Raw genomic sequence first — 25,573 nt, 5'->3', positions numbered from 1 at the left:
GGGCTTTTGGAACAAGACACTGGTACTAAGGGGATTTAAAATTTCACTGCTGGAAGTTTCTTTCCGTGTTCCCCAAGTAGTAAAATTACAGTCAGGACCAAGGCAGCATTTTATAATTCACTTTCTAATTGGAATTGGCTACTGGCCCTTTAAAAAAAAATTAGAGTCAAAGCCAGAGGGTGCGGTCAAGGGAGGGAGCCAGTTAATCTAGCGTCTTCCGTGAAAGTCAGCTGAAGGCCTGCCGCCTGGCATCCTGGGACTTGCAGTTTCTCTTGGCCACCCTGTCTGGCTACCTCCTGGCTCCAGAAGGGAACAGATGGACTACAACTCCCAGAGGGCCAAGCGACAGCAGCGCGTCTTGTGTCCTTGCCACTGCTGGGCGGCAGGTTCAAGTTGCCATAGCTGCGAGTCCGGGGTGAGCGGGAGTCGGTTGCGCCGAAGCCTTTGGTCAGTTGTACCTTGTGGGTCACCAGTGGCCGCGGGAGCCGGGTGGGGGCCTCGGCGATGATCCGGCATTAAGAACCTGGAGTCATCTTTAGTCTCAGGTGCCGGCCCCCACCTCTCCGGAGCCCTTTCTCTGGTACTTCCCCATCTCACACAGGGAGGATTTGGGGTGGGGGGTGGACACCCCAGGTCTGCGCCGAGTGCGGAGTGGGGGCCGGGGTGGGCAAAGTGTGTGGCGAGGAGGTGGGGGGCGATGCTGGCGATCCTTCCCGTCCCCACCCCCCCCCACCCTGCAGTCCTGGTACCCCCAGGGCTGTCCTGGCTCTGCGAGAATGGTCAGGGCTCCGTCCCCCTCCGCTGTCTGGGGTGAGTGCATTTGGCAGCCCCTCCACAGAAGCGTCTAGCATGTACTGGCTGGATCGTCCCTCTCCACCTAGCTACAAAAAAGCTTGCCGCCCCCCCCCCACCTCCTGGGAGCGCTGTTGGCTGCCACCTGTTCCTCCCAAGCGGTCATACCTGTTGCCAACGCTACGGCCAACAGCCTCAGCCTCTTATCGAACTATTTCCAATACAGGATCCGGCATCGAATACTATTGGTTTAATGGGCCTAGTCTCTTAGGAAGAAATCCAGTAAAAACTAGAGGATTATATGGTGTCGTATGGATCGAAGTCTTATTTTAACGATCTGGCACAGAGAAAATGCCCTATGTTTGTTACTTGTTATTGTTTCATTACACAGAACGGTTGTCTAACAGAAATAATTGTCCTAAACTTTATGAACATTTAAGGCAGTGGAAAAAATACAGTACACTGTATCACCAGTGTATCCTGTAGGTAGTAAATGTGTAACTTACTGAGACTTTTTTTTTTTTTAAAGATGGTACTGAGTCTTCAAAATCTGGCCTTAGGTTTAGTCGGAACTGTCCAGCTAAACAGCAAGAAGTGACTTAGTGATGATTGTTCTGCACAGACAGCACAGAGGGAAAGGAAAACTTTCACAGTTGGCACAGAGAAATTTTATCATGCCTATGAATAATTTCGTGGTTTGAAGGTGGCTGCTTTGTTAGAAAGGAGAAGTGTGTACCACACCCATCATTTGAGGATTTGTATTCTTTGCCACTGTGTTAATCAGTGGTCACTCTGAACTGTCTTGACAGTTGATTTTGATGGACTTACCCGGAATACCTTCCTTGTTGAAATGGCTCATAGATCTTTAACCAACAACCACGTTTCTTTTGGATGAGTGTCTACGAACTCCTATAGAAACTTAAAAACCGCCAGAAAGAATTGAAAATATTTAAGCCCACAGCTTTTTCCTACAGCCAGTAGTATTTATTGTTTTCAATTCTAAGGGTGGAAAGAACCGTGTAGTTTATATGTTCGTAAAGAGGCTTGGAGTGGCGTGGAAATGCAGTTACATTTGGAGATAACATTAATTGAGTTTACCAACAGATAGACATGCACAGAGACATTATATTTAAGTAGAGTTGAGGCATAATTCACATTGCAGCAAGCTCAAGGGGTGACTAGGCACCGGCAAAAGATATTGGTAAGGAATATGCTGGCTGGGTACCAGACACTGGGAAGTCAAGCATTCCGATGAGGTCACTTGGCTTTTGGGCAAAACTAGAAGCATTTCTGTGATCTGTGATAGGCTTTAATCTGTATATAGCAAAAGTGAGCTAAATTTTTTTTTTTTTTTTGGTGGGGGAAGTGCTAGGGATTGAACCCAGTGCCTTACACATAAAAGGCATGCTTTCTCTCACTAAGCCAGCCTAAGACCGGTGGTGAGCTAAGTTTTATATTTCTAAATTTCAAAAAAGCTGTTTTACCCCCTTGTTTCATTTATCTGTAGGTGTTTGGGGAAAGAGTAGGGACAAGCAAACATCTTCTTTACTAGACCTTTTGCCCTGAACCTAATGAAGAAATGATAGGAGAAAGACATATGTGCCTAAGAAGAGCACTGAGTTCAGAGGAGAGCTACACGGAGTTTTGGGGGTGTGCTTTGTAAGTATACGTTCTCCCTGAGTTTCTTTTTTGAGATAACTGTTTTGTTTCATACTTACAGGGGAGAGGGACTCTGTCTATCTTTGAGCAAGAAGCTGATTTCTAATATGTAGCGTAAAAATAATGATTGTGTACTTAATGTTAGAAAAATTCAGATAAGTGGTTATATGCTTACAGTGTTAGCAGTGTTTCTCTTAGCCAAGCCTTTGAAAACCTATTTTATCTCAGGCACTGCATTAGGCACCTTCGGCCGGCATTATATATAATTCAGTTTTTTAATGCTTATCTTTACTTTGCAAGACAAGCAGTTGAGGCTCAGATAGGCAATTTGGTTCGCTTGAGATTCTGCAGCCAAAAAGAGTGTCTTAGTTCCAGATCTGATGCCAAATGCCAGACCTTTCCACTACAAGGTGGTCCATAATTGTTCTCTAAAGGAATATGATTTATACTCAGCATTTTTAGATAAACAGTGCAGCATTCTTTACTAGTATTCATTTCTTTAAATGTTTAAAGGTTTATTATTGTCAGTTGTGGGGCTTGAACTCTGGCCTGGGTGCTGTAAGATGACCCTAGCATAGTATTGCTGATGTTTGGCTCATTTGGGAGATGTATATTTTGGGTTTACAATAATCTACTTAACTGATGACCATTTAGAATCTCTCCTGTGCATAGGGCTCATTATGAAACAGGTTCTCCTGAATCAGTGAAGGAATAGATGGCAGTTGTGAATGAATAAATGGATAGGTGAATTAAAAGTAAGCCTGAATTAGACTCTTGAGGATGAAATGTGACATTCAGAACTATGATTATTAATTTAAGTGATAGTCCATTTTATAGATTATAGACAGGAGAAAACGCTCATTTGGAACAAATTTAAAAATTAAAGCACTATTTGAAAATGTACTGATATCACCTGTGCAATCAAATTCTGCTTTGGAAAACAAATTGAGAATGGTTCATGAGTGATATGCATTCAATAGTACAATTTGAAACCCAGTGACAAATTTTAAAGACAATTAGGAAAACACCTTTCTGTGCTCAAGGAAATGTTCATCATTATTTTATAATCTTTCCAAGAAAAAAATTCAATTGAATGTGAAATCCATTCTAGCATTAGAAATATGAATGACAGAATAGCAAGAACTGCTGAAGTCCAAGAATGACAGTGCTCTTGAATATCACTTTAAAGACAGGGCAGCCTTTTAAATGGGAAAAGAAACAACAAGGATTTGCAGATGAGCAGCAAGGGGATTTAAACAATCCAGAGAATGGACCTAGATGATAAAGAGCTTAGGTGATCTAGAGTTCAGAGCTTTGTAGTAGCACACCTGAGCAAACCTCTGAGATTTGCTTCAATTATTAAGTTTTACAACATTACAATGATGTTGCAATGTTGCCTTGTAAGGCATTATTAAATATATTAATATTACTTTGTGAGGCCATTTGTATTGTTTGAAAACTTTCGTAATTACCTTTTGGCCATGTGCTGAAAATTTTCTTTATTTAACAGTTACTTAGTTGGTCCTTGCTATTTTTAAAGCTTTGTACTTTGAAATTCATTTCTGGATGAAGCAGAATAATAAATTAATGTAAACTATGGTCTCCCTCATAGGGAATAATTAGCACAGGTTTAGGCTAGTCACAGCAGAGGATCACAAGAACCTAATACCTATGCCCCTATGAATGCATAAGATAATGCTAAGTGAAATGTACTCCATGTTATGGAAACGACTGTTATATCACTGTTGTAATTACTTTCAACATGCCATGTGAAACTGTAACTTCTATTATTGATGATCCTCTTGTATCCCTTCCTGTGCTTGTACCCGCACTATCACTGTATCTTATCTGAGTACACTGGAAACTGTATATACTGTTATTAAAACTAGGAAAGTGAAAGGGAATACCAAAATTGAGAGACATAGGATAAAAAGACAAATGACTACAAAAGCAATACTTGCAAAACTGTTTGGTGAAAACCAACTGAACAACTCATGGGGGGAAAAGGGATAGGGGGAGGGGGGGGGAATGAGGGAGGAGGTAACAAACAGTACAAGAAATGTATCCAATGCCTAATGTATGAAACTGTAACCTCTCTTTACATCACTTTGACAATAAATAAGAAAAAAAAAGAATAATAAATTAGTGTAAACTCATTAAAAATTTTCTGAGGGTTAGGGGTATGACTCAGTGTTAGAGCAGATACCAAGCTCTACCTACATGCTAAGAGCCATGCTCTGATTGGCTTGTGTGTCCATAACAGAATACCAGATTGAATGATTTATAAAGGAAAGAAGTGTCTTTGATTTTGATGACTACTAACAGCATTATGCCATTGTCTAATAAGGCCCCCCCCCTCCTTACCGCCCCAGCTGTATCACAACATGGCAGATAGCATAGGGTGGGAAAGATGAAAGGAGGAAGTCATATGGTGAGAGAGGAAGATTGAGCTAAAAATAGAGAACGAGCTAAGGAGCTGATTGATTTTATTACAAATCCTTCTTGGATGACTAGTCTTGTCCCACCAGATGCAGCCTACTCCATAATCTCAGGCTATGATGGTAGTGAACTCATCACCTCTTCCTGGCCCACCTCTTAAAGGTTCTACCACCTCTTGGCATTGCCATACTGGGACCAAGCTTAACGCTTTTTATATGGTTTCAGATGATGTCGGAACAGGTTTCTTTCTGAAAGAGGTTGTAACTGTTCTTCATAATGGTTCTTTTCAAACATCTTTAAATAGTAGAGCAGTAGAAAGGTATAAGTTTTACCTATTTAACAGTAACAATAATGTATTAACATTAATGTATGATGATTTCACATTATATGAACCCTTTAAAGTTAACATGTACATTAGGAGTTTTTGGCCTTCAGTGCATTTCTGGAGAGAGGAAGAGAAGAAGGAATCATGAGAAATAAGAGGAAGGACAGAAAATGCATTTTGGTGATTTTGAAGTCCGTTTGGAATTTGTGTAATTCTTTTGCATCTGAGAATGGAATGGAGAAGGCCTCCTTAGAGATAAAGTTTTTAGCCACCTCAAAGGATAATAAAAGTCCTTTAAGAAGCATAAAGTGTATGAAACTAATAAGGATCTTCTCTACCTCAAGCATGCCTTTCACAAAACAAATACCTACCTTACCAATTTCCAAAACATGTGTATTGTTTGTAGGTATCATATCCATCTGTGTAATTCTATAACCACAAATATTCCTTTAGTCATGTTTTCTCAAAGAGAGTTGAGAGTAAATTTTAGCAACGAGCTATGTTTTAAATCAAAACCAATGGTTTATCAGTATGATTAACCTTTCAGTTTCTGAATCTGTATCTAAGTCTTTCAATTAGCCTTTGTTCTATAATAAAACCTTGGGGCATACAGCAATATGTTTAATGCTTCTCTAATAGATCAGCTAAGCTGTCTGATTATCATGCCTTGACTTGTTTGTGGTCAGCTGACTGGACTGCTCATATAAGCCTTGGAAGAGACAGAGGCATCCATGTAAGCCATGAAGTCTCATGTTAGCTTGAACACACGACACATAGAAAGTTTGAAAGAGCAAGGCACATTTCAGACCTCTCTTTGTGCCATGTCAGTTAAAATCCTCCTGAGCAAAGCTGGCCAGGAAGCTGAGCTCTGAGAAGGACGTGGTGTGGGAGGGCAGCACATTCAGGAATGCTCCCATCTCCCATCAAGAACTCTGACTTATTTATGTTTATCATTGATTTCTAATAGAACCAGTTCAGTAAATGGTACATGGGGCTGTTTTAAGTACCCCTTTGTGCCCATTTCTTGTGGTACACCTTATTCAGAAAACAGACAACTGGTAATGGAATGGACAGTTGGTTTTGGTCTTATGGGAATCTAGCACAAGGGTTTGTGGAGATGAAATTACAGAGGAGCACTCATATAAAGAAGATAAGTGAAACTGATAATAATTACATGTGGTGATTTTTTTTTCTTTTTTGGCTTCTTGTCTGTGTCACTTGACAGGTAGATGAAGGTCAAATCTTACAGCTATTGAATCTATGAGAAATGCATTTTAAACTTGGATCATGATTAAGCTAAGCTGTGTTACTCTTTTTCCTACTAAACGTAAGCATCATTACCTTGAACATCTTCTCTGAGGACAGTTGCCTTGGATAGGAACAGCTCAGGAGGTTAGAGAAGCAATCATTTACTTCACAAGCACTAGTCAGTGTTTGTGAAATATCATTCTTGATTCTGGGTGCTTATCTTTCATGGAACAGCTTGCAGATCCTAATTGTTTTAAATTGACTCTGAGGGAAAGAGATAGGAGGATCAATAAATTACAGCCCTCATACATACAAATGTGTACCACGGTAATGAAGACATGTCTCTCTGATGGCTGTCTAGGTCAAATATATAAGTAGTGGACTCAAATTTTTAAAGTCACACTGGTTTGAATGTGGTTTAGAGTAAATCTGTTGGTTTCAGTGCACAAGTTTTCATGTGGATATTTGTTTGGATGACTAGATCCACAATGAAACCATTGTGGACTGGCTGATAAAGGTTCATTGTTTGTTCTAGCTGTGGTATATCTTCTTTATAGAGCTCATTAAGGCAGAAACAGTAGTATTTATATGTTAAAAGTATTGATGTATTGGGAGCAGCTAAATAAACTATTCTAAGAATTGTACCATCTGCTCTTGAAACCCAGAGCTTCCCATGAAATTTTACAATCTTTCACACAGGGTCACTAATTTTACTTAGTTATCTCTAGAGACTCAGGTCTGAAAAGCAAACAGAAAAAAATATTTTCTCATCCATTAGAAATTTTGTTGTGGCTGGGCACTGGTGGCTTGCTTATGCCTGAGGTTCTGGCTTCTCAGAAGGCTGAGAGGTGAGGATTGTGGTTTGAAGTTAGCTCTGGCAGGAAAGTCAGTGAAACACTTAACTCCAACTAACCAGCACGAAGCCAGAAGTGGATCTGTGGCTCAAGTGGTAGTGCAATAGCCTGAGCAAGAAAACCTCAGGGACAGTGCCTTGAATTAAAGCCTCAAGACTGGCACACATACGAACCAATCTCTCTCTCTCACATATAGATAGACGCCGATTCTCTCTCTCTCTCTGTCACATACACATGCACACACACATACACAGTGATTTTGTAGTAAGCTTTAGAAGAGGAATTAGTGCTTTTTCTCTAATGAAAGAAGTACCTTGCTTACCTTTAATTAGATTTGGGTAGTTCAGTTTCTTTAAAGTGGTATTCAAGGGCACATTCATTCTTGGACTAGAGCAGTTCTTGCATTGCTGTCATCCATTATGTCATCTTGAAATTTCTAATGCTAGAATGGATTTCGCATTCAATTGTTTTTTTTTTGAAAGATTATAAAATAATAATGAACGCTTCCTTGAGCACAGAAAGGTGTTTTCCTACTTGTCTTTAAAATTTGTTGTTGGGTTTCAAATTGTACTACTGATGGCATATCGCTCATGAACCATTCCCAATTTGATTTCCAAAGCAGAATTTGATTGCATAGGTGATATCAGTACATTTTCAAATAGTACTTTAATTTTTAAATTTGTGCCAGCATTTAGATTGTTTCTTTAAGTGAGTTAGTTTTAAAGTCTAGTGGCTGTTCTTCAGCAAAACAACTAAGAGAATAACACCTGATCTGAAAAAAAATTCTTATAGATTACAAACTGTTCAAATGCTCTTCAGAATGAAATGGGAGAGACCAATATTGTGACTATTTCTTGAGCTCATCAATTGCCAAGAGCTATAGACATGACCCTACCTAGATAGATGTCAGAGAATTAGGAACTAAGGTCAAGAGATTGCCAAAGAGGGATAGGAAAAAAAGTACCAAGGAAAATGGAGCTGCTAATAAGGAACTTATAATACCTTCTTCAGGGTGGCAGCCTGTTAATCTACTGTCAGCCTATTTTTGAAGGTCATTATATTAATGTAAAGTCATGGTTGAAAATTCATGAATGATAGGAATGGTTAAAAAAAATACAAATTAGCATTAAGCTCTGGATGGTAAATGAACATTTACATCCCTTCCATTTCTTGGGACTCTCCATTTACCTAAAGGTAGTTTATACACACATTCAGATAATATAGACTGTTTATTACAAAGTGGAGTTTATGTAATGTTCAAATACTGTTCTATTATATGTTAATTGAATATTTTAACTATCCTCTTGTCTTTTGAATTTTTTTTTTTTTTTGGTGCCAATACTGGGGTTTGAACTCAGGCCTGACTTTAGTCTCTTAGCTTTTTTGCTCAAGGTTGATGCTCTACCCCAGAGCCACAGCTCTGCTCTCAGCATTTTTGATGGTTCACTGGAGATGAGTTTCATGATTTTTCTTGGCCAGCTGGCTTCAAACCTTGGTCCTCAGATCTCAGTCTCCTGAGCAGCTAGAATTACAGACATGAACCATAGGCACCTGGCTTTGACATGTAAACTGTTTAAAATTTTTCCTCCAGTATAGCTTTTCAGTAAGCATTTTTCACATGCAAATGTTTGTATGTATTCAGTTGACTTTGTAAGAGAATTATTTGGCAGTATGAATACCATACTACGTAAGATCAAAGGTAAAAATTGCCTTTAGTTTTTTTTTTTTTTAATTTTTCTTTTGCTTGCTGGGGATCACACATGCTAGGCAAGTGCTTTACCTCTGTAGCTTTACCTTTAGCTCAGAACTGTTTTTGCTGACATCCAGCTGTTCTTGCAGATACCAGCAAGTTGTGTCAACTTAATCTTCTCATTAGAAAAGTAGAGGAGTGCTCTTTCTTTCCCCTGCAGCCTGGCAATCTATAAGGCATTGTTATTTGAAGGAAAACGGTAGTCCACAAAGCCATGTTTAGTATACACCTTTGATTATTAGTTTTTTTGTGGTTGTACTACTTGTTTTCTTATGTGACCCCTGCTCAGAATACTTTTGTCAACATAGTCTATTAAGTACTGTTTCACTGGGGGAAGATGTTTTTTGATACCAGTGATCTTAGTATAGACCACACTACTTTTTTTTTTTTTTTCTAGTCCTGGGGCTTGGACTCAGCGTCTGAGCACTGTCTATAGCTACCACTTGAGCCACAGTGCTACTTCTGGCTTTTTCTGTTTATTTTTATTTATTTATTTAAGTTTTCATTTCTTTTTTTAAATTTTTATTATCAAACTGATGTACAGAGAGGTTACAGTTTCATACGTTAGGCATTGGATACATTTCTTTTTTTTTTTTTTCAAAATTTTATTATCAAACTGATGTACAGAGAGGTTACAGTTTGGCTTTTTCTGTTTATGTGGTGCTGAGGAATCAAACCCAAGGCTTCATGCATGCAAGGCAAGCACTCTACTGCTAACCCATATTCCCAGCCCCCTGACCACACTTTGTAAAATCATGTTTTAAAATTATAATACATTGTTAATATAGATTACCTAATTGACAGTTGACTTTTCTTTTCTTTTTTGTCAGACATCGGGCTTGAACTTTGGGCCTGGGCTCTGCCCCTGAGCTCTTTTGCTCAAGGCTAGCACTCTGCTGTTTTGAGCCACAGTGCCATTTCTGGCTTTTGGTGGTTAATTGGCGATAAGACTTTCATGCTTGGGCTGGCTTTTGAACTATGATCCTCAGATCTCAGCCTTCGGAATAGCTTAGGATCACATGCCTGAGCCACCAGCACCTGCCTGGCTTTTCTTTTTGAATTCGTCATATTACAGGGCTTTCAGGAAATATTTTCATGGTCTATGACTGGATGCTAGGATTTGATTGTGTGGTGTGAGCCTCTGCCAACTTCAGTGGCCATTCTGTCCCCTGTTCCCCTCTTTCCATCAACTCCATATTTGTGGAAAGATGTTGTTGGCCGATAATGCACTGGTGGGGATCTATATCTGCCATCATGGCTGCTTTCTGTGTTGTGGCACTTAGAGTTAAGCCCACTCAAGTTAGCTATGGGAGTCATGTTTAATCATTTTATTGACAGTAGTAGTTGAAGAAAGTGCCAGTTTTTAAAAAATCACCAATGTAATCAATCTATGCCTATTTTAAAATTATAATTACATTCACTAATTCTTTTTTTTTTTTTTTTTTTTTTGGCCAGTCCTGGGCCTTGGACTCAGGGCCTGAGCACTGTCCCTGGCTTCTTCCCGCTCAAGGCTAGCACTCTGCCGCTTGAGCCACAGCGCCGCTTCTGGCCGTTTTCTGTATATGTGGTGCTGGGGAATCGAACCTAGGGCCTCGTGTATCCGAGGCAGGCACTCTTGCCACTAGGCCATATCCCCAGCCCCAACTAATTCTTAGTTTAATATTTATATATTATGCTAAATAAAATGTTATGTAATTAAAATCTTATGTTTTACATAAATAAAAGTGCACGTAAATTTCTCAGATATGTCACACCTTATATCTTGATATCTTTGCAGGAGTTACATCAGATGCAGTTTGAACATCTCTTATTGCTCAAAGTAATTGAAATTAATAACGGAAGACTTTGCATGTTTATACCAGTGAAATTCATGCTGAGAAGTATGATTCTGTCTCATTAAAAGTATGTAATTCTACTTGGGGTAAGTGAGGAATTTTTTTCCCCTTGTGATTAGGTGACAAATAGAGATATTTAGTTAATCGTATTCTATGTAATTCTATTAAGACTTTCTGTTTAATGTTAAAAATTAGCTCTAAAAACTAGCAACATGTCAGAATGGTAACATTTATCATTAATGTTAATTAGTTCTTGGTGGTAAGTACACACACACACACACACACACACACACACACTTTTTTTCCCCATACTGGGGTTTGAACTCAGGTCCTTGTGTTCAATCTGCTGGCTTTCTACCACTAGAGCTATGCTTGCAGCCTTGTTTTTGCTGGTTACTTTGGTGATGGAGTCTTAGGAACTTTTTTTCCTGGTCTGCCTTCAGACATCAATTCTTTGGCTCTCAGTTTCCTGAGTAGCTAGGTTTATAGGCACTGGTGCCTGGCTAAAGTTTTTGTTGTTGATACTGGGATTTTGAACTTAGGGCAGCACTCTTGTTTATGTTTCTTGCTTAGCTCATGATGTACCACTTGCTTTCAGCCCTTTGTTGTTATATCTGTACTAGTATGTATTTGAATCCAGTTTCCAAATTATTAAAAAGAACAGTAGCAATTGAACTTTTAACTGTTTTGAGATCCAAATTGAAACTCATCTCATAAGAAGACTATTTGTATCCATTGAAATGTATTCTAGTACTTTTAGAAACGTTTATTTGCTTCAAAGAGTTATTTTTTTTCTTATTCTCACTAACAACCACTATAGTAAACAGATTGTATTCCTCAATATTACTGTTTCATTCTGCCTAATGATTTCTTATCTTCAGTTTTTTTTTTTTTTGCCAGTGCTGAGGCTTGAACTCAGGGCCTGAGCACTGTTCCTGGCTTGTTTTTTGCTCAAGGCTAGCACTTTATCACTTGAGCCACAGCGCCACTTCTGGCTTTTTCTGTATATGTGGTGCTAAGAATCGAACCTGGGGCTTCATGCATGCTAGGCAAGCACTTTACCACTAGGCCACATTCCCAGCCACTCTTCAATTTATTTTACAGAATTATAACTTTAGTTTTTTTTTTTTTTTGCCTGGCTCCTCGTTCAGGTAGCTTGTTGCTGACTAATATTGCCAGTCCTGGGGCCTGAACTCAGGGCCCGAGTACTGTCCCTGGCTTCTTTTTGCTCAAGGCTAGCACTCTACCTCTTGAGCCACAGTGCCACCTCTGGCTTTTTCTGTATTTGTGGTGCTGAGGAATCAAACCCAGGGCTTCATGTACACGAGGCAAGCACTCTACTACTAGGCCATATTCCTAGCCCCCCTTGATATTTTTGTTAGGACATGAAATAAGGCTTGGAGAAACCATAGACATATGTGGGCTGTGGCTTTTGAAGTTCTTGTAACTGTTAAGATAGCTTATCCAGTGGGTGACAGGCACCAATAATACAGTGAAAGGAAATAGTATTGAAGGTAAAGAAGGCTGGCTTAATCCTGAGTCTTCTGTTTATTATTACTATGTGGAGTTGGATATGTTACTTAACACTTCTTAGCCACATCCTCCATAAATGAGGAGTGAAGAGTATTCATTTCATTTATTTTTGCAATGCTGGGCATTGAATATAAGGCCTTGCCAATACTAAGAAAGTACACTACTTTGGACATAAATCTCCTTCCCTAATAATGTTCTCTTCATAGAATTCATGAGAATTAAATTGGATTGCATATAACAAGTATCCCATGTAATACTTGAATAATAGAAGGCACTTAGAAAATGGTTGATCTTCCTGCGTTTACTAGTACATAATTATGTAAAGTACTTGAATATAGCTTGTAAGAGTAAAAGGTCATGTGGCAGAGATTCATGAGATACAGAAGTCACTTTTCCCCCTCCTTTGTTACTGAGGCTTGAACTGAGGCTTGAACTCAGGGCCTGGTTGCTGTCCCTTAGCTTTTTTGCTCAAGGCTAGTGTACTGTCATTTGAGTAACATTTTCACTTCTAGCTTTTTGATGGTTACTTGAAGATAAGAAATTCATGGACTGTCTTGCCTGGGCTGTCTTTGAACCAGCATCATCAGATCTCAAACTCCTGAGTAGCAAAGGATTACAAGTGTGAGCCCTCATTGCTCAGTCAGAAATGACTTCTTAACTTTGAAAGACAAATTTCATTTATGACCTCTTTTGGGGTTAATTTTCTTTCAGATTTAAATAACCATGAAGCTGGGAAAGTAAAGTCAAACAGTTACTTATGCTGTCATTTTTGCTCATGTTTTCTGGTGTGAGTGAGCTCCATCACAGGCACTATTCTTTTCCTTGCATACAGAAAGAGTCAAGAACAGAGCAGACAGTGCTCAAGGCAGTGAAGAAACAGGACTGTTGAACAAGATATCCTCTAATTCTGTCTCAGCTAGTTGAAGAAGCTGGATATCCACTGATTTCTTTCTTTTTTGGTGTGGCAAGGACTGAATATTTCATTTTGTAAAATCTACCTTCATAGTGAGGATGTTTGATTGTTTATATATTCAGTTTTACTTCATCTACTATATTATAAACATGATTGTGGTCATTAAGTGTTTTAGGATGAGTACACATTTAGCATATTCCCTTTGTCTTCTCTTTAGACATGTGGACATATACTTCTAAGATGCAATGAGAATAAAAAAGTCTTAGAAAACAAAGACTCTTCGGTCATTATAGAAAAATTTCATCCAACTGTACAAAATAAGCCCCCAGGGGTGGGAGAGGGAATGGGGGAATATGGTCAGATAAATTTTTAGAGAGATTTTAGTCATGAGTTAATTTCCATGAAACAATAAATGAAATGATTGGAATACTTGATAAACTTTTACTCTCAATTAGTTTGGTTTCTCTAATTTACAGGATTTCTGAAACTTGAACTTTTCTTGTATGAAATAACTTTTGTATCTTTTAAATAGATATTTGAGGGAAAGATTGAAGAAAAGCATGTTTAGAGGATTTTTCCATTGCTGAAATTACTTTGGCTCTTGCTTTTTTGTGGGATCTAAAATCAAATTGCTGCTGTAATATTTGGACCTCTTTTACATCATATAATTCTGCTATAATTGAAGTTGTAAGAGTATTCACTGTACAGTGAATAGGATTCTTTTTATTGTAGGATGTGCTGTTGATGTGAGGTATTTTACATGCATTTTTAGCCAGGCACTGATGGCTCTTGCCTGTAATCCTAGCTACTCAGGAAGCTGAGATCTTAGGATGGTCGATTGTAGACAGCCTCTGCAGAAAAGTCCGTGAGGCTCTTATCTTTAATTAATCAGCAGGGACTCAGAAGTGGAGGTGTGGATCAAGTGGCCGGAGTTTTAAGTCTCAGTGCACATGCACACACACACACACACACACACACACACACACACACAACAAAACAAAACAAAACACACAAACCAAAAATTAAAAAAAACATATTTTTATAGCTTAATAGAGTGACATCAGACTAATATTCAGATAGTTGAGGGTCTTTTGAGAATATCTTTTTTTTTCAAATTTTTATTATCAAACTGATGTACAGAGAGGTTACAGTTTCATATGTTAGGCATTGGATACATTTCTTGTACTGTTTGTTACCTTGTCCCTCATACCCCCCTCTCCCCTCCCCCTTACCTTTTCCCCCCTGAGGTGTTCAGTTCACTTACACCAAACACTTTTGCAAGTATTGCTTTTGTAGTTGTTTCTCTTTTTTTACCGTGTCTCTCAATTTTGGTATTCCCTTTCAATTTCCTACTTCGAATACCAGTATACACGGTTTCCAATATACTCAGATAAGATTACAGAGATAGTGTAGATACAACCACAGGAAGGTGATACAAGAACATCATCAATAATAGAAGCTACAGATACACATGGGATGTTGAAAGTAGTTACAACTGTGATATAACAATTGTCTCCATTTTTTTCTCATCTGTCTTATAGATTTATTGGTAGAATTGAGACACTATATATTAAAGTTCCTTAAAAATTTGAAGCACTGTTGTACCCACAACTAAAATCATACCTGAAGAATTGTTCTCGTAAATCAGAGAAAACACAACAAAGGAGAAGTATATTGGCAAATGACTCTTGTATTTTCTTGTGGAAAATGCAGTATTCCAAAAGACTTTAATAGGACTTAAAATTAAAAAAATATAGTTAATGGTTGATTGATCTGACTTCGATCTGTTTTTAAGGATTTGCATGTATCAATGGCAGAATCAACCAGTGATTCAGACCGCTTCCGCTATCGTGACCGTGACCGTGACCGTGTGAATCGATGGGCAGCCAGGTCCATTCCAAGGGAAACCGGAAGTCATGCTGCAGTAGATGTCACTGAGAAGGTCAACACTATCACAAGTACTTTACAGGTTTGTTTTATAGTGGAGCGTGCCATTAGTAGATTTTAAGCAGGTTGAGCTGAGTAATAGCTTCAGCGTGTATAAGTTGCAAAGCTAATGTCTCAAAATGGCAAAACATCATCTAGATTTTTTTCTGCCACATGAGCATGCTATACCTCAGAACCTTAAATAAAAATTTAAATTATATGTTTTGGATTTTATATAAAAGATGGGTTTTAGGTTATTATTATTATATTTGTTGGTCTGGGACTTGAACTCAGGACCTGGGCCCTGTCCCTGAACTCCATTTGTTCAAGGCTAGGGCTCTACCACTTTGGGCCATACCACTTCTAGTTTTTGAGTGGTTAATTGGAGGTAAGAGTCTGCCTGCTCTGGCTTCGAACCATGATCCTCAGCTCTCAGCCTCCTGAGTAGCTAGGATTACAGGTATGAGCCACTGGCACCCAGATGGATTTGAGTTTGTCTCACAATGATATTAAGCTTTATTTTGTATTTTTGAAGTTCACTGATGCCTTATAGATTATGCCTTTATCAGACTGTTGGCTTGCTAGTTGAGGTACTACTGCGATTGACTAGGATCAGTATTGTTCAGAACAATAACAGTATTTTTTCTCTCAAGGATACTAGTCGGAACCTTCGACAAGTGGACCAGATGCTTGGGCGATATCGGGAATATAGTAATGGACAGGCTGGTATTGTTGAACATGTGAGATGCTTAAATATATTTTATTTTTGTTTACTGAATTTTTTCGGGAGAATGCAGTCTTTGGGGAGTAGAGATGTAAGAGAAAAGAGATAACAATGTACATAGCTATAACTTAAGAAACATGCTTTACTGTCTTAGAGTTTAAATATAGTTTAGATCCTAGCTACTCAGGAGGCTGAGATCTGAGGATTGTGGTTCATAGCCTGGTTCATAGCAGGGAAGTCTGTGAGACTCATCACCAAAAAACTACTCAGAAAAAGCCGGAAGTGGTGCTGTGGCTCAAGTGGTAGATTGCTGGCCTTGAGCACGAAGAGAATCAGGGACAGGGCCTCCTGAGTTCAAGCCCTAAGACCAGAAAAAAAGAAATATATATATATGGTTTAACTGGTCAGATTTCCAACTAGCTTACTTTGATTAGATTCTGCTGATTGAAAGCTTTAGCTAATAGGGAAGTATTCAGGACATAAATAAAACTAAGATTTGCTAATCTTGGACTACTGATAGAAGGATACAAATTTTAAGGATGGTTTATTTTGAAGAGACAGATGCTCATTGTTTTAACAAAATAAAATTCTCAACCCCCTCTCAGTTCCACTCTAAAGAGATAACATTTTGACTTTTTTTTTCTTCTTTATTGTCAAAGTGAAGTACAGAGGGGTTACAGTTTCATATGTAAAGCAGTGAGTACATTTCTTATCCAACTTGTTACCACCTCCCTCATTTCCCACCCCCCACCCCCCCAACTTTCTCCAACATTTTGACTTTTAAAAATAACTTTCTAAACGAAGGTGTAAGATATCACAAGATATGTACTCACTGCCCTAGTATGTAACTGTACCCCTTTTGCACAACACCTTGTCAACAAAATTTAATTAATAAAAAAACTTTCTAAACACTTTCTATGTATGTACAAAAGTGTATTAAAATCAGCAACTTTTTTTTCATTTGTTTTATATCACAGTTCATATAACATTGTGCAACTCTACCTACTTTTAAGGAGTTATATAATTCATAATAAGGACATATCCAAAATTTTCATTTATTATGAACAATATCCAGTGACCTTTCAAATATACATATTTGTATGTAATCTTGTAGAATTCCTGGAAATAGAACTGCTAGATTAAAGAATATGTGTGCTTAGAGGTTTGCTTGGTATTTCAAAATTACCCTTTCAAAAATTGCCATTTAGATTTAGCTCACACAGAGATGCAAGAAGGACACTCTAGAATTTTGAAATAAAGTGAATTTTTTTAAAAATTAATGTTTGGTAATACTTTGTTTTTCCCTCCTTTGCAATTTACTTCCTCTGTAAAGCCTTGGAAAACTAATTACATTTATTTCTTTATGCATGCAATGATTAGTATACGCTGTAATGAGAAGAATAATATTACATTTATACAATGTTTGTTTTATATGTATCTGTGCTGTAGTGAATTGTCTTGTAACTCTTAGTTAAAATTGTTTACTAGTTTTCCTATTGCAGAGTAAAGGCATAGTTGTAATTGGAAACGAATTGCTTGAGCATAAAGAAACATTTTCTGTGATAAAGATTGTACCTTCATTTAGAAAACAAACAGAAAAACTTGCACCAGCCATTAGGATTTTTGGTGATTGAAGGATGGAGCTATAGAGTTTATTATATTGGGGTAATTGGTGAACTGTGTTAGGTTAATTGCTGTACTAATGATTCTTTACTTTGTATTTTTGAAAAATAGAAAATATTATAAACTAGTAGTAAGGAGAAATCCTACATTGTCAGGTTGAATATTAGACCCTTACTTATTTGTATTAAATTTCCATTGAATTGGGCAATTGGGAGTGAAAATTGTATTAGGGAAACTTGTGTACATATAAACACTTAAAACAAAAAATATGTTCTACTGTGGCTCTAAGAGTGTGTGTGTATGTGTGTGTGTGTGTGTGTGTGCGTGCGTGCATGTGCATGTGCTTGTGTTTGTACCAGTATTGTTTGTGGTAGACTTAGACATGAATAATGCTTATTTCTCTGGAGAGAGTAGTTTTATTCATGGGAAGTAGAGTCAATAGATTTTTATTTCTGACCTGTTAGTACGTAGACTGCAAAGCTAGTAATGTAAAAGATCACACAGGAGATCAAGAGTTTTCATTTTTGCTCCAGGCTACTCCCTCATCTAGTCTAGTTTTTCCTCTGTAATTTCCTCAGATTCTTGTTCTGGTAAAACAGCTGATTGTCAATGATTTTTCTTTCTAGCATATGAGTAACTCATTCATTGCTTTATATTAAACTCATTCAGTGTAGTAATAAATTTCATCCTGGTCATTTTAGAAGTGACTCTGTGTGTGTGTGTGTGCTCTTTTTTAGTTTGAATCCTGCATATGGAAGAGAACATATGGTATTTATCTTTTGACTTTGGTTTATCTTAATGTGATGATCTCTAGTTCCATCCGTTTTCCTTTAAGCAACAGGATTTCATTTTATTCTCTTTATGGCGGACTAGTATTCCATTATGTATATACTACATTTTCTTTATGTGTTCACTGATGGGCACTGACTTCATACTTTGGCTCTTGGCTATTGTGGTGAGGTCTGTTTTTTCATGGAGGAGTAGTTTTCAGTTTCTAATTTCTCTATAAGTTTGATGTAACCGGACACTTTTTCTATGTAAATTTGTTTAGTTTGACGTAAGTGGTATTATTAATCTTATTTTCAAGATAAGAAAACTGGGGCTTTTGGTCTATTAAAGTGACAGAGCTTAGGGATTGAGGTACTGTACCTGACTTAGGGTAGGGTCATTTTTCAGAATCTTAACACCTATGATTCATGGACTTTGATGAGCATGATGTTTTCATGATGTTGTGAATTTATAGCTCAGAAATTGGGACTTTGGATTCAGTTTGAAGAGTTGTATAGATTACACATTGAGAAACTATACCTTGGAAGTCATCTATAATGCATTCCACAACAGAAGACTGCTGTTATTCCAGGCACTGGGACTAGAACTGTACAATATCTAGGAGTTAGATGGGACAAATATAGAAATAGGAAGATGTCTGGTGCTGAGCAAGGGTTGGCATTGAGGTGTTGTCCTTGGCAGCAGATCCAGTCACCACTTGAACAATGAGGCCCACTTTGTGAGCTGCCGATGCTGGCATTGATTTTTCTTCTCATCTTCACTTAACAACCATTGATTTTTCACTAACCTTTCTTGTACAGTTTCCAGCCAGTGAACCATAGTTAGTTGGCTAGTCTCAGTGAAGGTCTTTGGTTTTGAACTTCATGACCTTCAAGGAGCGTCATCTGGTATTATTTGTCATGCTGTGACTTCCTTGGGCAGTCTGAGAACATTTGGTTAAAGAGGATATGTATAGAAACCTGTGACCATTTCTTTTTAAAAATACTATTTAAAAATATATTAAAAAACAATTTTTAAAATTTATTTTAAAACTTTTGAAGATTTTGGATCAAATTATGCTTTTCAGTGTTAGAAGATTCACAGAGCTGTGTTTTTTTTTTGCTTAGGGTTACTATACTTCTAGTGCTATGTGTCTCTATTCATGAGAGAAAGGGGTATGCTCTGTTAATGCTATAAAAATAGAATGCCCTGAGACAGAATATTCAACGTAAGATATCACCAGAAGGGGTGATTGCTCTCTGTGAAAGTTTATATAAAAGAGTTAATACTGGATTTAAAAGAAAAATGGAGCTCTCTGGACTCATTAAGTTCAGTTTTAAGATAAAGATTGGTTATTAAATTAGAGTTTAGAGATTTGTACTAATAGGTTTTTTTTTTCCTAATTAAGTACTCTGATTAAAATTTCTCATTGGGAGTCATAGGATCTTGCCATCTGGTGTGTTAACTTTGTAAGAATGTTGAATGTTAAGTAATAAGGTCCAGGTTTTTCCTTTTCTTTAATGGATTTCTGTTGTCAAGAATACTCAGTGATAGGTTGTTGATTGTTAAAAGCCAAATATTAGCCACTTAGCATATCTCCAAGTTGGTGGTATCTGCCTCTCTAATTGAGCTTCATTAAGTCATTAATTGTCTGAAGGTAAGACATCTTTGTGATCTTTCTACCCCCTAAATATTGGGTAGTAAGAATCCGCAGGTAAAAAATTTTAACTAAGCAAGTTTTGTTAAGATTATTTTGTCGGGGCTGGGAATATGGCCTAGTGGCAAGAGTGCTTGCCTCCTATACACAAAGCCCTGGGTTCGATTTCCCAGCACCACATATACAGAAAATGGCCAGAAGTGGTGCTGTGGCTCAAGTGGCAGAGTGCTAGCCTTGAGCAAAAAGAAGCCTGGGATAGTGCTCAGGCTTTGAGTCCAAACCCCAGGACTGGCAAAAAAAAAAAAAAAAAAAAAAAAAGATTATTTTGTCAACATATTTAAGATTTTTCAAATTAAATACTTACATTCTCCTGATGAAAATTTTATTTCTGTTTCTCATGAAATTACTGGACAGGAAAATAATTTTTATATAACTTTTGCATTGAGGCTAGTGAGAAGAATGTAGTATTTGGATTAGAATTGAAACTGAATCTTGATTTAGCCTCTCATTTCAGAGAATTTAAAGAAATTAATATACTTTCAGTTTTCATCATTTGAAAAATGAATTGTTATCATACATGGGTGATTATAACTAGCATTTATTCAAGTGCTCATATGGTTTTTCACCCTTGCTGTGCAGTTATTTGTAATTTCCTTATGTGCTGATTTCCATCAATGTGTTGCAACATTCATAAGGGAAAAGTGTGTATAATTATCTTGACTTCAAACTATATGCTAAATTAGCGTAGGTCATAATGCTTTCCCTTTTGTGTTTGTGAGTATATATACTATGTTATTTGTAAAACACAAGGCTTCTTCTACTTGCTATGAGTGTTCATTTATTAACACTTAAAAACATGTAGAAATTGGAAAAAATTCTTTCAAATTACATTAGAATATATGTGATAGAGCTATGACATGAAGGCTTTCCTCATAAAGCAAAGGTAAAAGAAACACTGTATTTTGAAAGGAATTTCTCAATTTCAGGAATATTTCTGTAGGCTTATCTTTCTTTAGACCAGTATACAGAGAGAGGTTGTACTAATTGGAGCAAGTGTTTGATAAATAAAAACTGAAATGGCAACTATTTAAGAATACATTTCAGCATCTGATGAGACAAGAGAGGTACGCAAACCATACGCTTATACTCTTGTTTTTTTTTTTTTTTTTTGCCAGTCCTGGGCCTTGGACTCAGGGCCTGAGCACTGTCCCTGGCTTCTTCTCGCTCAAGGCTAGCACTCTGCCGCTTGAGCCACAGCACCGCTTCTGGCGGTTTTTCTGTATATGTGGTGCTGGGGAATCGAACCTAGGGCCTCGTGTATCCGAGGCAGGCACTCTTGCCACTAGGCCATATCCCCAGCCCGCTTATACTCTTGTTTGTTTTTCTTAGCGTTTTCCTTCTTGTCCTTTTCATTTTAACAGGAAATGATAGCTGTTAACAAAGTTGTCTTCCTGAAATCAAGGTAAAATGAATCTTATTTTGCAATCTGTTGCCAAATCTATCTTGACAGTCTGTAGAAACAGGCAGCAAGGGAAAACCAAGAATTTAATAATCAAAATACCTAGGAGTGGCATTATTATCCTAGACAAAATTCTTAAGTGACCTCCCTTCTACCTCCAGTTTTGTCTGGGATTTTGGGCCCTGACATTTGAAAGTGTGCAGACTTAGCTTTTTTATACCAACTTTACAGATCAACAACTCACTTTTAAACTGCTTCCATTATCATGAGTTCAGTGTCAGGTGAAAAGTCAGAACAGTTAGACCAAATATTTATGCTCATTTCTGCATCTGAGGGAATACAGTTATCTAGCCATGACCAAATTTTCATGTCTCTCTACAATGTATGTAATTTTAGGGAATATATTTTCTTAGTATGAAAATAAAGGACAATTTGCAGTAAAACATGTTTGAAAAACTAAATGGAACCTCTAAATGATTTCCCAAATGGAAGCCTGCTTTAAATTGCAGCATTTTAAATTTTTTACTGAACCTTTGTAGGGTTGGGAGCATTGGAAAGTACATATATACATACACACACACACACACACACACATACATATAATATACTTTAAAAAATCTTTATTAAAGTTTTTATTTTTTGGAAAGTATATATTTATCCTTCTTTTACTTTGAAAGAGCAAACCAGGTATTTGTCAGTTATACCTCAGTAAAGTTTGAGGAATAACTAACACAGAACCGAATTCAAGCCTGGGCAAGGTAGAGTTAGCATACTTTTGCATTCAGTGAGGCTGTAAAAACTTTACTGAGTACATGATGCAGCTGAGTAAGGATCTGAAGACCATACACAGGCTTTCCTGTATGAATGGTATCTTTGTGCATGAGTGTCATTACTAAGTTATAGGTAAGTAACAGCTCTCCAACAATGAAATTCAAATTTCACTTAGCACAGTATATTATTAGCTAAATGTAACCACACAGAAATGTAGGTAATCTCTCTTCAGTCCACAAATTACTATGTGGAAAATAGATGACTTCTTTGAGTCTTTTGGTGATTAGTCATGAACAGTAGAACATACAGTTTTACTCTTTACCTCTCAATGATTAACCCAATTGTTATTTTCCAAAAATAAATATTCAAGACAGAGAATTGGCCAAACAAAGATGAAAGTGTACCAAGAAATGAAAAGTGATAGAGCTGGAGATGGGATTTGAACTATACTATGGAGGAATGGTAAGGGGCCTGTGTCCCCACATGGCAGTTGATGGGGGAAACTGGCTCTGCCCTACTCAAGGCTCTGTAGATAATGCATCAGAGGAATTTAGTGAAGTCATTAATTTTGGAATAGCAGATGCTTATAAATAGCTTTTCCAGATTGAAGCATCTGATTTCCTTGTCCCATTTATCCTTTTGCTTTTATAATCATTGCCTTTTAATCATGATAAAACTACCATTCATTGCATAACCTGATCTGCCCCTGGCGTTCTAATTGTTTTTGCATACATTGTCTTATTGCATTGTCAAAATGAAACATAGGATAAAGTTAGAATTATTTGATGGACTGTGAAAGGCATGGACAGAAGCAGAAGAGAAAAGTAGTACAACTGAGGAGAGCATTGCTAGGCTTCCTTTTTTGATGATGCATATCCTTGATCACATCTATTTGGAATAGTCATTCTTTTTTTTTTTTTTTTTTTTTTTTTTTGGCCAGTCCTGGGCCTTGGACTCAGGGCCTGAGCACTGTCCCTGGCTTCCTTTTGCTCAAGGCTAGCACTCTGCCACTTGAGCCACAGCGCCACTTCTGGCCGTTTTCTGTATATGTGGTGCTGGGGAATCGAACCCAGGGCCTCATGTATACGAGGCAAGCTCTCTTGCCACTAGGCCATATCCCCAGCCCCTGGATTAGTCATTCTTGCCTAGATCATTTCCTTTAAGTTGATAACTAGTTTAGTTCTTTGAGATTTATGTACCTTTGTTTTTTCTAACTCACTAATATTGACCTACATTTTGTTTCCAATCATTTTTTTTCTAAGAGATAACCACATGGCTCTGAGAATATAAAAATGTATTTCTGTTTTAATGATAAGTCACACGTCTAAAGTTACAAAACACCTTTCATTTATTTACTGGTCTCCAAAATAGTAAGTTGGTTCCTTAGCATCCTCTAGTAGGACTTTCCTCTATTTGAATATCATTTTAACTCATATGCATTTTTGAAGCTTTTTAACCCATTGCAGTTAATATTTTTAATGCTTCATTTGTGGATGAGGAGGCTGATTAAACCTTGCATTTAAGGATTTATCAGTTTTTTTTTTCCTGGTTTTGTAATTATCCTTTGTGTAGTCTCTTTTGTGTTGTTACTAATTATGCTACAAAGTTTAATTCTTTGAGATTCTGAAGGCTTTTTTTCCCCCATGAGACTTGTAGGAGTAATTGAAAGTCTGTCTTATTTCACTCATTTACTATTTATATTTCAGTTTTTGGGTTTTGTACATTACACTCAATGGCTTATAGTCCATCTTTTTAGAGTTTTAAAATTAGTCTACAGATTTTGTATATTTTAAACCTTGTTTCTCAAATAATTACTTTTCCAACCCATGTAATTTATTTTAGAATTTGGACTGGTATTTCATTTCTCTGGATGTGTGTGTGTGTGTGTGTGTGTGTGTGTGTGTGTGTGTGTGTGTGTGTATTTACTTATTTTGCAAGTCCTGGGGCTTGAACTCAGGGCCTGGGCACTGTCCCTGGCTTCTTTTTGCTTAAGGCTAGCACTCTACCTCAAGCCACAGCGCCCACTTCTGGCTTTTTCTGTTTATGTGGTGCTGAGGAATTGAACGCAGGGCTTTGTGCATGCTAGGCAAGCACTCTACTGCTAAGCCACATTCCCAGCCCCTTGTTTTGTAATATTTTTAAATCTCCTTTAATGTGTCAACCTTCTTTTGTTTCCCCAAATGGATGGGTTCATCAGTTCGACATTTTCTACATTCTGGCAGTGGAAAGATGAGATAGCTGGTGACAGATGCCATTTCAAACCAAATTTAGCTGGGCTTATTAAAGTTTATTTACTAGTTTTGTATTTCCTAACTAGGGTTCAAAAATTCCTCTGATACTAACTTTCTGATGGAAGCTAGATATTTCAGAAATAATTTAAAAAACATCAGTAGTCTACTTGTGTTTCGAAGTTATTAAAAAAGGATAACCCCCGCTTCACTATATTCTTTAGTTAAGAGAAACCTTGGAAAAATCAATAAACCAACTGCGGAGTCAACGCTTACAGAGAAACTCAGGAGGGAGAAGTGTTTCTGTTACGAGTCTGAGTACAAGTGACCTCGATGGTGGCACTGTGACAGGTAAACTCTTCAAATCTTCTGGAAACTCTTGTTTTCAAAATACTTTCTAAAGTTCATATTGTAAACATTTCACCTTTACAGAAATGAAGCGCATACATAATGTCACCCACAGTAGGCTTTAGAATATGCACTTTTCAGGGATGGTATACTGTGCATTTTGAAACTTATTAAAGAATCTTTAATTCTACTAGTTTTTTTTTTTTTCAGACCCATATAGTACTTGTATTCTTACCCAGCACAGTGTGAATTAATTTGTCTGTTCTCAAAGAATCTAACATGGTCAATGTATTGTACTTATAAATGGGCATGTTGAATTGAAATGCTTTGTGTAACTAAAGATAATAAGAAAAATAAAAAAATCCCAAACATAAAAATAATGTTTACTGTATGGTATGCTTTCTGGACTAGTAATTTTGTCTTACTATAATAATTTTTCAAGTATTTGACTATGAAGTATCCTATGACATTTGTTAGGAACAGGAAGATATTTAGTTTTGGTGTAAGCTAGATTTCAGTGGCTAGAGTAAAAGGAAACACAGCTTTCCTGTAATTAATCTTGATTACGCTAAGATTCATGTTTGAATTAAAAATTGGACACTATTTGTTCTGTTGATTCTTACTGGTTTTTCAGTTTTCAGACTTTGGATTGTATTGTTATTTGCAAAATTCTTTCATTAGCATAAAATTATGAATTCATAAACTTTTTTTTAAGCTTAGC

At 37.2% G+C, this 25,573-nt stretch overlaps 1 protein-coding gene across 1 annotated transcript in view; it reads left to right on the top strand.

Moving 5' to 3' along the window:
* The first annotated feature begins 391 nt into the window (after window positions 1-391).
* The window catches only part of Cep128 (centrosomal protein 128), a 273,808-nt gene continuing 248,626 nt past the window's right edge, over window positions 392-25,573 (top strand). The window contains exons 1-6 of the mRNA XM_048362214.1: window positions 392-580; window positions 2,300-2,451; window positions 10,845-10,988; window positions 15,144-15,317; window positions 15,928-16,014; window positions 24,729-24,855. Of these exons, the coding sequence (XP_048218171.1) occupies window positions 15,159-15,317; window positions 15,928-16,014; window positions 24,729-24,855 (373 nt within the window). The 5' untranslated portion in view covers window positions 392-580; window positions 2,300-2,451; window positions 10,845-10,988; window positions 15,144-15,158. The remainder of the gene's footprint in view (window positions 581-2,299; window positions 2,452-10,844; window positions 10,989-15,143; window positions 15,318-15,927; window positions 16,015-24,728; window positions 24,856-25,573) is intronic.

The sequence above is a fragment of the Perognathus longimembris genome, chromosome 14 (genome assembly GCF_023159225.1).
Source record: "Perognathus longimembris pacificus isolate PPM17 chromosome 14, ASM2315922v1, whole genome shotgun sequence".
Taxonomy (NCBI): domain Eukaryota; kingdom Metazoa; phylum Chordata; class Mammalia; order Rodentia; family Heteromyidae; genus Perognathus; species Perognathus longimembris.
Note: the sequence above shows the minus strand (reverse complement) of the source record. Positions and strands in the feature narration are given on the sequence as shown.